The 13,567-nt window shown below is 50.0% G+C and overlaps 2 protein-coding genes across 2 annotated transcripts; both read right to left on the bottom strand.

Moving 5' to 3' along the window:
* Positions 1 to 3,410: 3,410 nt before the first annotated feature.
* LOC105724511 (olfactory receptor 13C7-like) lies at positions 3,411 to 4,604 on the bottom strand. Its single transcript, XM_012463175.2, has one exon. It carries the CDS (start codon positions 4,602 to 4,604, stop codon positions 3,411 to 3,413), a length of 1,194 nt encoding a protein of 397 aa, XP_012318598.2.
* Positions 4,605 to 11,948: 7,344 nt separating this feature from the next.
* On the bottom strand, positions 11,949 to 12,854 carry LOC105724512 (olfactory receptor 13J1). Its single transcript, XM_021671494.2, has one exon. The coding sequence runs from the start codon at positions 12,852 to 12,854 to the stop codon at positions 11,949 to 11,951; it is 906 nt and encodes a 301-aa protein (XP_021527169.2).
* Between the last annotated feature and the right edge of the window lie 713 nt (positions 12,855 to 13,567).

The raw sequence follows: 13,567 nt of genomic DNA, 5'->3' as shown, positions 1-13,567 counted from the left end.
GTTAATATTGGAGGTGAGGAAGCCTTACTTTTACTTACATTTTCTCCTGAATCTTTTATCTATGCCTTAAGCCTTTTCTGTTCCCTTCAGGACCTAGGCTTTGGAAGCCCAAGAGCCAGGAAACCATGCCTTTGTTGTTTGCCTTGTGCAATCACATTTCTTCCATGGGGCACTGAGCAGAGAATGGTCACTCAGCAGAGAATGACAACTCACGTGGCCATGTGAGTAGTGAGAAGCAGGGAGGGGATGTGAGCTAGGTGTCTTCCTACATCAGAAATACCACATTAAGATGTGTAGAGCCAGGCCACTGGGATTCTTGAACCCAAATAGCTGTGATTCTGGACAGAATCAGCAGAGTACAGAAGGCTCTGAAGTGGGAGACAGAGCTGGGGTGCAGGGGTCATAAGGGGCTTCCTGGAAGAGGGGCATTTGAACTAGGATTAGCTGAGTTGCAGTGATGCCAAGATATTGGGAGAGTGTTCTTTGTGGTCACCAGTGTCCATATGGTATCCCTCCCTGAGATTTTCATCATTCCATGTAGTTCTCAGTCAGTAAAGCTCCTAGAATACTTGTGTAGTGCCTAGCCTGGTATGTGATGTAGTCCAATATATGTTAGCTTAAGGTCACCAAGTTTTTGGACATGGGGAGGGAACAGCAAGGGGGAATTCAGAGGCAGGAAACACTGATATTTACTCTGGGCCCTGAATAGTTCAGTGTGCCTGGGCCAGTGCCTGTGCGCATGCTTTTGTGTGTAGAGTAGGGTGGTGGAGGTAAGTGGCCAGTGATGTGGTTGGATAGATAAGTGGAGATTGGGTCTTTATTCCATGGGAAATGAAGAGCCATTGGAGAGATTTAAGCAGGAGAGTAACATGATCAGATTGGGGTTTTGATGGCTGTGGCAGAAGATGGATTTTGGGGAGACTTTGGAGGATGAAGTGCAGTGACACAGCTATTGGAACATTTGGGAGAGAAATGGTGAAGCCTTCTTATTGCGACATAGGTGGAAAGGAGGGGACCGATTTAAGAGCTGTTAGGAGTGAACTCTATAGCATTTGGTGACTGATTGGATATGTGGGGTGGTGAGGTATGAGAGAGCCTAGGATGATGGGTTATATTCTGACTTGGGGGTGGTGGTGCCATTCCCTGAGATGGTGACACCATTTTGGGTGGGGGGATGATGAGTTCCACTTTGGATAGTTTGAGGTGTATGTAGGATTCCCGGGGGAAAGGGGACCAGCAATATCACAGTGCTGGACCTAGCAGCTGAACCAGACCTGTCTCCAGGCTTCCAAAATGGGGATCCTTGGTTGTCTCCTGACTTGTCTTGGTGGGGGAGATCCCAAGATTCAAACAGCCCCTCCTTGCCTTGAATACAGGGCCATGGCTGGCAGATACTGCTGCACCCTGGCATGTAGCTGTACACGCAACTGGACTAAGACCCCTGAGCACCTGCAGCTGCCTGGAGCATGTTGAGCAGCACAGGGCTCAATCCCTACATGCTGATGTTCTGAAGGCTTCTGAGTGACAGTTCAGTCCTGCAAACCTGCCATAGGGAATGTGCTGTGGGAGCACAGAGATGAGCCAGACGCCACTGAATCCTGCCCTGAAGGAGCTCACATGGTGGTGAAGTGTTATGAATTTGAATTAGATGGGCAGGTGTAAAGTGGGAGATCCTGACGAAGTGCTGTAGGATGTAAAGAGAACAATCTCAAAGTGCAATGGGAAAGGATGCGTGAAAGAGATGGTGTTTAACCTGGCTTTGGAAACTAGTCCCAGGTATTATCAGAGAACAGCACAATATGTGCAAGGGTGCAAACACATGAGGGTAGGGCAGTACAGATGATGTAGCGAGGGGACAGTCATGTGAAGGGTGTAGTGGAAAATCAGGCTGAAGAAACAGGTAGGGGAAGATTCTGGAGGGCCTTGAGGACTCAACTGAACAATTTGGAGTTAATGGTCATGGGAGCTGTCAAAAGTCCTTGATCAGAAGAGTGATGAATCAGTCCAGGTTTGACCAAAGTAACAGAACCGCTATGAATGATAAAAAGATGAGAACTGACTGGGCGCGGTGGCTCACACCTATAATCCCAGCACTTTGGGAGGCCGAGGCGGGTGGATCACGAGGTCAACAAGATTGAGACCATACTGGTCAACATGGTGAAACCCCGTCTCTACTAAAAATACAAAAAAATTAGCTGGGCGTGGTGGCGCACGCCTGTAGTCCCAGCTACTTGGGAGGCTGAGGCAGGAGAATTGCTTGAACCCAGGAGGCGGAGGTTGCGGTGAGCCGAGATCGCACCATTGCACTCCAGCCTGGGTAACAAGAGCGAAACTCCGTCTCAAAAAAAAAAAAAAAAAGATGAGAACTTTACAGCCATGGGAGCAGTTGGAGAAATCTGTGCAAAGCTGTTACCTCTGCATTTGGTGTTGGGCCTGAAGCTATACAGCTCACTGGGCCAGCAGTTAGGAAAGAAGGTTGAGTGTGAAGTGAGGGGCAGTAAGGGCACACTAGAATCTGGGAGGACAAACTGGAACCTATGCCTGGCTCTTGTGCCTTCAGACTGTGGCACTGACTGTGGCGACCTGCAGGAGAAGTTGGCACCTTTGCTGTGGAGCTTGCACTTGGCCCAGCACTCAGCACAGTGGAAGGAGGTGACTTGGTGGGGACTGGATGGGATGTGCTAACAAGGGGAGCCAGCAGATTAGCGACATGTGAGTGCCCCCACTGTGTCTGGTTTTTTTTTTTTTTTTTTTTTGAGGCGGAGTCTTGCTCCATCACTGAGGCTGGGATGCAGTGGCACCATCAGCTCACTGCAGCCTCCACCTCCCGGGTTCAAGTGATCCTCCCTAGTAGCTGGGACTACAGGCACACCACCACACCCAGCTAATTTTTCGTATTTTTAGTAGAGGCGGGGTTTCATCATGTTGCCCAGGCTGGTCTCAAACTACTGGCCTCAGGTGATCTGCCAACCTCCACCTCCCAAAATGCTGGGATTACAGGCATGAGCACCATGGCTGGCCCACTTTTGCCTTCCAAATCTCATGCAAACTTCTCTGTGGCCAACCCTAACCCAGACCCTCTAACCTAGTTTGGTTGACCCAGTATAAAGCCACCACAGGTGAGCTAACCAGAGCTTTCTTGGGATGATTAACCTGGCAGCAGCCCATGAAGGATGGATGGTCAAGATAAAGAAAGCCAAATCTCCAGTAGCTCTTGGGTTGGCACTGTCAGCTGGTGTGGTGGTCATTAGGCCATTCACAAATCTCTCTGTGCCTCTCTTTTTCCATCCAGACACATGGTATCTTGCTTCTCCCTCTTAACAATAGTGTGGTTCTGTGCCTTCCTGTTACCATTGTGTTGGCCACTGAAATGTAGGTGGAAGCAACACAGCCACTTCTGAGTAGAAGCTTTAAGAGTCAGTGCAGGCTTTGTTACTTTCCCTTTTGTCATGGTGACCAGCAGTGCTCCCAATGGTAGCTGCTTTGTCATCCTGAGTCCCAGAGGGGTGAAGACCACGATGTGGAGCAGAAGCCCCATCAGCCTCTGTGGACCTGCAGCAGGAGCAAGAAACAAACTTTAATGGTTTTAAGCCTCTGAAGGTCATGACCACAGCACAACCTAGCCTATGCCGGCTGACAGGCAGAGGGCAACAGTAGCAGTGGGAGGCTTTCCTGGAGAGCAGACCTCCTCTCAGCAGAGCTAGGACAGCAGCTTTCACCTCTGCATTCCTCAGGCTGTAGATGATGGGGTTCAGTGAGGGCGTCACAACCCCATAGAACAATGTGACAATCTTATCCACATTGGCGTCCTTGGCCTTGGGCTTGAAGTACATGAAGGAGATGGTCCCATAAAAAACCACCACCACTGTGAGGTGGGCTGAGCAGGTAGAGAAGGCTTTGTGTCGGCCTGCAGCAGAGGGTACCCTAAGGATGGTAGCCAGGATGAAAAGGTAAGATAGGCAGATGAGCAAGAGGGGGGCCAGTGTCAGGACAGCTGTGGCCACCATTAATGCCAGCGCATTGAGGGAGATGTCCCCACAGGCCAGTTTTAGCACTGCCAAGATCTCACAGAAGAAGTGGTTGATGACATTGTGGCCACAGAAGGGGAGGCGCCAGACAAGGATGGACTGTAGCAGTGAGTTGGCAAAGCCTGTCCCCCAGCTCAGCACTGCCATCCGCATACAGGTCTGTCTATTCATGAGCTCTGGGTACCTAAGCGGTTGGCAGATAGCCACATAACGGTCATATGCCATCATGGCCAGGAGCAGGCACTCCGTTGATCCCAGCGCCAGGGTCAGGTACATCTGCAGGGCACAGCCAGGGAAGGAGATGGTACTCTGGGCTTCCAGGAAGTTGACTAGCATGAGAGGCACAAAGGAGGAGGTGCCGCAGATGTCCATAAGGGAGAGGTTGCTCAGGAAGAAGTACATGGGGTTGTGCAGGCAAGGGTGCAGCACGTTCAGCCCTATGAGGAGGGCGTTCCCCAGCACATTCATGGAGTACACACCCAGGCAGAGCACAAACAGGACCACCTCCAGGTTACGGTGCTCATGTAGCCCCAGCAGGACGTACTCCATCACAGCTGTCTGGTTTCCTCCCTTCATCTCATTCTCTCTCCTTTTCCATCTGGACCACCCAGCTTTTTGGAAAAAGCTCCAACTGGCCTGGGACCTAGTGACCTGGATGTCTGGCTGCAGCAGGTCAGCCTCCCTCTCTGGAATTTAGTTTCACCATCTGTATAATGAGGGAGTTGGACTTCAGATCTGTAAGTTGGCCTTCTCAGCTCTGCAGTTCTGCTGCCGTCACTGGGGGAGGATGGGGCACATTCTAGTCCCTGAGGCTCCTCTCTGCTCTCCCAGGGCAGGGTCAGAGGAGACAACAGAGAAGGATTCATGTTTAAAATGGTCCTTTGGAATCCAGAGTGTTCTTGGCCATTAACAGGAAGCATCTTTTCCACATTATGGTTCATGTAACCAAATTATGCCCATGCTATTTCAGATTTATTCACTAAATATTCATTGAGTACCTACTCTGTGCTAGGTATCAGGGGCTGGGACTACAGCAGTAAGGAAAACAGGTGGACAAAAGGATTCCACACCTGTCACAGGCGCTGCCCCATTCCCTGAGTCAGGTGAGATGAGCTCTGGAAGGCAGGTGGGTGAGGGATGGTGCTCACCCGGTGTTCCTTTGGGCCATGAAGATCAAATATTTCAGCCCCATAGGATGTCTAAGCTTGATTTCTGGTCATCTCTCCTTAAGGAATCATGCACCATTAATTTTTTTAAAACGGCATATAAGAACATACATGTCTCAATAGAGTTACTGGTCACAGGGTTGAACTCTGGTCATGAAAGCCAAGTGACTTACTTTCTGGCCTCCATATTGCATTGTAGGAGAAATGATACTGACAATGATGTCACACGACGAGGGAAGCCAGGCGCGAATCTAGTGGTGTGGTCAGTCACGACCAGCTTTGCAAAGGGAGCAGTGGGCGAGGCTGTGGTCTCTCCCAGGTGGCCTCCATCACTGTGCACAGCTGCTCTCACTTCTCCTTGGGAAAGGCCAGCATCGTGTATTCATAGGAGGAAGCCCAGATGTCCCCAAAGCACAGTAGTCTTGTTAGGACTAGAGAACTGTCTTATGGCCAGGTGGCCCCTGGTCTGAAGGAGAAATAGGAGCTGAGTGTGAACTTTTATCATTCAGAAGATATAATCCACCTCTCCCCTCAGGCCCTTCGCCCCTGGATTGGTTGTGAGGACACTGCTTCGTGACAGCAATGGAGCCCTGTCTGTCCTGGGCTAGATTTCTTTTTTATCTTATTCCTCCTGTTTCATTATATCCACCATTTGTCGGGCTGCAGGGCTCACCCTTTCCTGAAGAAACCATCTCTTTTCCCAGCTCCGCACCTTTGTCCGAGATGGAGGCGTGTCCTCCCTCCCATCCCCAGCAGCGGGTGTTCCGCTTATTCTCCAGAGCCCTGCGCAGCACCGTCTCCTTTTCTTGCCCTCTTTCCCTTTGCGGTTACCTGCTCCCTTCTTGTGCTCCCACCGCCCTTGGCCATCCCTCTGTGTCATTGTGCTGTGTGGTGCACCTGTCTTCCGTATTACACCTTAAGAGCCGGACTCGGCCTCCTTCCTACCAGCACCTCATGCAGCAAGTGCTGCCAATGGCAGGCACCCAGCAGAGAGTGAATGCACGACTCCAAAACCCAGCTTTACCTCCTGGCTGTAGTTCAGACTACCTGTGTGATACTGCCCAAGTCTCTTGACCTCTCTCAGACTCAGCTTTCTATTGAAGACTGGGATGCTGTGTAGCTCAGAGGAACCATGCATCTGAAGGTGCTGCCCGGGAGGGTGCAATGATATGTTACTGAGGCTGGATGGAGGACGGCATCCATCGTCAGCTACAGGTGCCTCCTCCATCTGTACTAGCCACCTCCTGGACAAGGGCTCCAGGGTCCTCCACAACACCAGCTTTCTCCAGAGCCTGTGCAGGGTTTCCTTCCTTTACCCTGAATCAGGGTGATTCTTACAGGACAGTTTCAGGAACCTACAGGGGCACTTGGGTAATCTCGGTCAGTAATTGATCTTAACTGTTATCCACGTGAATATTTATAGTTAGGGTTTTTCTTGGTGAGGTTTGGGAGAAAGTAAAGAATTGCCAAGCCTCATTCATTCACTCATTCAGCAAATAGTTATTGAGCACCTACTATGTGTCAGTCCCTGAGCCAGGTGCTGGGAATACAGCAGAGGCAGACCTGGCTCCTGCCCTCGTGGAGTTTGCAGTCATTCATTCACTCACTTGGTGACTTTGTACACCTCCCTTCCTCTCTCCAGGCTTTAGATCTCTGAGATTCTCTCTGAGTCTGGGTTGTAATAGACAAAGTAAAACCTGAAATCTGGAAAGAACTATAAGAGCTTTGTTTTTGATGGTTGTATTGTTACAGAAAGAACTATGTTCCTTTCAAATTTTGACACTGGATACAGATGTGGGGTTTCAAGCAGGTGAAGGGTGGAAAACCACCTGATTGCATTTTTCTTCATCACCCAAGCCTCTAACAGTAAGACCAAGTGGGCATGGCAGAGGCGTCTGAGGGTTTTTGTGTGCAGCCTCTGGCTGGTTCTCCTGCCTCGCCTCCACAACATCCCTCATGCACACCTGCTGCAGCCTCACCAGACCACTCCCTGTCTTTTAGACAAAGCCTGCGTGCTCCAGTCCTGTCCCTCTTCTTGGGCAATTTCTTCAGGCTGGAGTGCCTTTCTTTTCTACTCATCCTTCAAGGCTCAGTCCACACACCACCCTTTTGGGCAGCCTTCTCTCAGATGGCTTCATAAAACTGACCACCTGGACAACAGGACAGTCACACAGCTATTAGCAGAGGTTAATTTCATTCTGCCTTCATTATAGTTCATTTTTTGTATATCGCTCTCTGACTAGACTGTGAGCTATAACAGTGAAAGGGCTGTGTCCTTCATCACTGTCACCCTCCAGTAACCCGCATCCAGGAGGTGTCAGTGATGGCTATTTGAGTTGAACTGTTTATTGAGATCCAGTGTTGTTCTGCCCAAAATCTTGATTCTAGGTGTGGTGGTTTGCACTTGTGGTCCCAGCTACTCAGAAGGCTGAGGTGGGAGGAGCAGTTGATCCCCAGGAGTTCGAGGTTACAGTAAGCTACAATCATGCCACTGCATTCCAGCCTGGGCAACAGAGTGAGACCCTTTCTCTAAAAAAGCCAACAAGAGTGCTGACCCCAAGGTCTTGCCTCAAGATCAATTCCCCCTTCCCCCTCCAACACACACACCGGAATAGTATGGTGCAGCTACTGTGATTGCTAGGAGAAAGGCTTTGGGGGGTGCCAGTCCCCTACTTGCAGTAACACCTGCTCTTTCTGAAGAGTTACATCAGGAACATAGTGGGTTTTCCTCACAACTTCAGAGTCTGATTGTAACACATTCATGGAAATTAGAACCAGCACACTAAACCATAGGCTTATGGCCCTAAAGAAATACGTCTGTGTCCAGAAAATGCCATGTTGCCAGGTTGCCAACAGCTTTGCCTATAACATGGGCACAGGCTGGGACATCAAAGAGAGTAGCTGGTGTTCCCTTGGTGGGTGAGGTGGGATGGGCTAAGTTATGTTGCGGTCACATACAACCTCGTCATTTTAGTGGCCAGCATGACAGAGGTATATTTCTCACGCTACATGTCTACTGTGGCTTTCCAGGGGGCTCAGTTCTCAGAGCCCCTGGCAATGGAGGCTCCACCCTGTGGGACGTCACCAGTTGTTATGGATGGGGAAGGACACACTGGAGCCTTTCATACCAGTTCACTACTCTGAGCCACAGGAGACATTCGTCATATCTGCCCATAGCCCACTGGCCCTGTGGCATCCTACCACCTGCCTGGAAGGAAGAGAACCAGAATTACTGCTGAGCAGCCCCTCTCTGCATGTGGGTGCAATGGCATCTTATGACACTCAGAAAGCTACTCTAGCGGCCATCTGCCAGTATCACGCAGTGTCATGCTCCGTCATGGCCTGGAAGATCAGAGTCACAGAGCGACAGGACCTGGAGTGTCTCTGAAAATAATTGTCTGGTTTCACTCCCTGGTTTTACACATCTTGAGAGGCAGAGTGATGCCTACAGTGAGCCCTGGACTGGGAGGAAGGGGCCCGGGTTTGAATCGGGGCCTTTGTTCCTCTTCTGTTGTATGACTTTTGTCAGATTTCTCCGTCTGAGAAGTGGAGCCAATTAGGCACTCTCCAGTACACTGTAATCTCTGAAACATTTTTTCACATGTTTCTAGCAACTTCCAGTCTGAGGGCTGATAGACCCAGGGTTACTCTGCAAGCTAAATGTCATATCAGTCTCATCTGGCAAATCTAATTTTAACCACTTAATACTTATTTTAGGCTTCACAAATTATTTTAAAAGAAAAGAAAGGGGCCTAACAAGAAGAAAGCTTCAGTTACAATTTCCCCAAAATGCCTGGATCTGGAATTCCTGCTTCCCTGCTGCTTCCTGGCTGTGTGGAGAGAAGATGAGGATGGCCCTGGAGTCAGATAGGACCAGGGTCCAAGCCCCAGCTCTTCCACTTGTTAATAACGTTCTCAGCCTCAGCTTCCTTACCTAGCATGAAGATGGCAGTATTTCCTTGTGGGCTTATTTTAAGTATCCGGTGAGAGGAAGCATGCGAAGCTCTTAGAACAGAGCCTGGCACATAGTAAATAGTCAGTGAGCAGTAGATGATATTATTACCATCCTATCCCTGTCCCCAAGCAAATATTTAGGCTTTGAAATGTTTTAAATGATTTCAGGAGAATAAGCAATGTATCAGATGAATTCTCCTTACCTCCCTCCTACTTGCTGGCCATGGCCTGAATGTCTGTAAGGGAGCTGGAGCCAGGTGAGGGGAACTGGGGTTTGGGAAGTACTGAGTTCATTACCAGCAAATTCACGGTTCTGGGATGGGCCAGGCTCCCACCCCCCACCCCACCATCACCCCCCACAGGACCTGCCTCTTGTTCCTTTGCTACACAGACAGTCTGTTTGCTCCCTGACCCCAGGGACCTCACGGTCCCTGCCCAATTTAAAGTTCAAACTCTAACTACACAAAGTTGCAGGTTTGGTAGCCGTGGGACCTGAGCTTCAGAGACTCCAGGTTCCTCGGCCTGCCCCAGGAGGGCTGTTGAGGTGAGGTGGGCAGAGGAGAGAGAGTGGACAGAGAATCTGAAGACCGGGTCGTACGGTTCTGCCCTTTGGATGCCATAGGCTCCAGGCCCATGGCCCTGGCTTCACTAGGCCTGGGTATCTGGGCTGTGAAATGGGGTGTCTCCTTCCAGGATTGCCGTTAAGAACCTGGATTCATCAAAGCTTAAAGTAAATTGCTTTGCAAGGTGGGAGACACCAAGTACATGCGAGGGACTTTATTAGGTCAGGGATTTAGTCAGGCACCTGAGTTTCTACAGAGTTCTTTATTCCTGTTCCTTCCCCTCCCCTTCCTGTCCATTCACAGTAAAGAATAACAACCTGACACAGCTTAGAGACTAAAAATCATCCTTAAAGAAAGCAGCAGAAGTTGTTTCATATTATGCTATGATTTGTCTTCTGGAATTTTTATCAAGAACATAGGTCAAAGTAAAAAATAGAAAGGTTGTTACTGTTTATTTTCTATCTGCTCATAGCACATTTTCCTCTTGCTGCCCCACGGATGCCTTGAACTCAGCAGGTTGAAGACAAACTCATCATCTCCCCACTCTCCATATCTACGGCGCTCATCCTCCCCACCTCAGTGTCTCAGTCCATCCAAAATAAGCCAGAAACCCAGGATCAACCCACAGTCCTCACTCTCCCTCCTTCACCTCTATAATCCCAGATATCTCTCCCAAATATTATTTTACATATGTATACAGTTGACCCTCGAATAGCATGGATTTGAACTGCACAAGTTCACTTATACTTGTATTTTTCAATAAATATATTGGGAATTTTTTTTGAGATTTGCTACAATTTGAAAAAACTTACAGATGAACCGCCACGCAGAGACAGCAAGACCAGCCCCTCCTCTTCCTCCTCCTCCTCCTCCGCCTACTCAATGTGATGCTGATAATGATGAAGACCTTTATGATGATCCACTTCCACTTAATAGATAGGAAACATATTTCTCCTCCTTATGATTTTCTTAACATTCTCTTTTCTCTAGCCTTATTGTAAGAATACAGCGTATAAAACATATAACATACAAATTATGTGTTAATCGACTTTTTATGTTATTGGTAAGGCTTCCAGTCAACAGTAAGCTATTAGTAGTTAAGATTTGGGGGAGTCAAAAGTTATACATGGGTTTTTTTACTGTGAGGAGAGTTGGCACCCCTCACCCCCATGTTGTTCGGGGATTAACTGTAATCCCAAATATTATATAATCTCCCAAAGGTTATTTTGCATCAATATCTATCTCCCCAGCGTTTCTCAGGGCCACCCTCCCCTCTACTGCCCGGCCGGCTCAGGCCTCACTGAGGGCCTGGGTGACGGCAGCAGCTTCCTCCCTGCCCTGCCCTCAGGATGAAGCCTTTCTCATCTGTCCTCTACTGTGGGCAAGGTGGTCTTCCATATACCGTTATTTTTAAAGCCCAAAGTCACAGTCATCATAGAAATGTTGGACAATGTTGAAAATAATCATTTAGAAAACAGGACTTATCTGTAACCCCGTCACCCAGAGGAAACAACTGTCAGTTAATATTTGGCCATCATTTTCCAGTATTTCCTAGATACCCACTTATTCATAGATCTGTAAGAAAAATACTTGAAGAGTTAAAATTGAGATCATACTAAAATACAGTGTTATATGTTCTGCTTTTCTTTTCTATTAATTACCTTAGGAACAGTGCCCATTATCATATACCCTGCAAAAAATAAGATTCCAGGCTAAGCATGGTGGCTCACGCCTGTAATCCCAACACTTTGGGAGACTGAGTTGGAAGGATCATTTGAGCCCAGGAGTTCGAGACCAGCCTGGGCAACATAGCGAGACCTCATCTCTATTAAAATAAAATAAATTAGCTGGGCATGGTGGCGAATGCCTGTCCTGAGAGCAGTGAGGAGCCACTTAGGGATTTCAATGAGAAGGGTGATGCGATCACACATGCATTTCAAAAAGATGCTCTGTGGAGGAGAGATTGGAGGGATAAACAGGACTGAAGTCTTGGGACCAGTCAGGAGGCTGGTGTAAAGGCCGGGGTGACATGGAGAGCTGACCTAGGGCAGTGGTAGGAGCGGAGTAGAGGATGATTTGGGGGCTGTTCTATGGCAGGATCAGCAGGACTTGGTGCTGCCTTGCTGGGATGAAGACACCAGGCCTGTAACCCTAGCCTTGCCACGTCCTCACTGGCATTGGCATATGATGGCCTCAGTACTAACCTGAGACCTGCATCTGTACAGAGCCCCACTTCCTCACCTGGAGTCCCGCCTCCTGCCCCACACCTTCCTGGCAGCCTCCTTCACTTCCTTGTTTCTCAGGCTGTAGATGATGGGGTTCAGCATGGGTGTGACCATGGCATAGAGGACTGTGAAGACTTCATCAGAGATATGGGCTTCCTTGCTCTTGGGCTTCACGTACATGAAGATGATGGTGCCACAGAAAAGCAGCACCACAGCCAGATGTGCCGAGCAGGTGGAGAAGGCTTTGCGGTGCCCGGCAGCCGAGGGCACTCTCAGGATGGTGGCCAGGATGAGCAAGTAGGACAGGCAGATAAATGCCAGGGGCACAGGCAGCAGCAGGATGGAACCCACCAGCAGGAAGTCTTCGCTGACTGACATGTTGCCGCACGCCAGCTTCAGCACCGCCAGGATCTCGCAGGTGAAGTGACTGACCACATGGTGGCCACAGAAGGGCAGCCTCATGACAATGACCGTCTCAGTCAACGACTTGAGGAGGCAGAAGACCCAGGCAGCTCCTGCCAGCAGCACACAGAGCCGGTGGCTCATGAGCATGTGGTACCTGAGTGGCTGGCAGATGGCCAGGTAGCGGTCGTAGGCCATGATGGCCAGCAGCAGGCATTCCGTGGAGCCCGTGGACAGGCTCAGACACATCTGGATGGCACAGCCAGTAAAGGAGATGGTCTTCTCGGATGACAGGAGGTGGATCAGCATCAGGGGCACAAAGGTGGATGTGTAGCAGATGTCCAGGGTGGAGAGGTTGCCCAGGAAGAAGTACATGGGTGTGTGCAGGTGGATATCTTGCACGCTTACTGCCACAATGCCTGTGTTCCCCAGTAGGGTCACCAGGTACGTGGCTGAGCACAGAGGGAAGAGGAGGTGCTCCAGGAAGGGGTAGCCATTCTCCCCCCATTCCCCCATACCAAGCCTCACCCTCCCCCATTCCCCCATACCCAGCCTCACCCTCCCCCATTCCCCCATACCCAGCCTCACCCTCCCCCCATTCTCCCATACCCAGCCTCATTCTCCCCCCACTCTCCCATACCCAGCCTCACCCTCCCCCCACTCTCCCATACCCAGCCTCATTCTCCCCCCACTCTTTCATACCCAGCCTCATCCTGCTTCTGTTTGCTTGCCTGTAATGACAGGAAGCTCATTACTCCTGTACATATTTTTCTTCCTTTCTTTCTGCTGTCAGGCTACTTGAAGTGTCACAAGTGGAGTCTCTCTGGGTCTCACTGGGCCTTCACCACTCATGAGGTTTCCAGGCTGGGTGGCCCCTCTAGCTACTCCTTCTTCTCCCGGAGTATAAGTGCAGGGTTCAGAGCTAAGCCCTACACAGAGCCCTCCCTCAGGGACTTCAGGGCACCTTGCAACCAGATCCGTGATCCAGTCCTGGGGCCTGAGAGAAAAAGGCTTGTCTCACTTGACTGTGTCCAGACTCACCATGGGGCCGGGTGCAGGTGAGCTGCTAGTTTCCTTCCAGACTTCAGAGTTCCCAGCCAGGAGCCTCTGAGGCTGGGTTCCTGGAGAGAGACCCCCATTTAACAGAGCATGAGCAGAAACAAGCACTGTGCCAGGGCTGGGGTGGGACACAGAGATGGCGTCACGTGGCCCCCGTGGCTAGCTCAGGC

The sequence above is a fragment of the Aotus nancymaae genome, unplaced genomic scaffold (assembly GCF_030222135.1).
Source record: "Aotus nancymaae isolate 86718 unplaced genomic scaffold, 86718_ANA_hifiasm-v0.15.2.pri h1tg000003l, whole genome shotgun sequence".
Classification (NCBI taxonomy): Eukaryota; Metazoa; Chordata; class Mammalia; order Primates; family Aotidae; genus Aotus; species Aotus nancymaae.
Note: the sequence above shows the minus strand (reverse complement) of the source record. Positions and strands in the feature narration are given on the sequence as shown.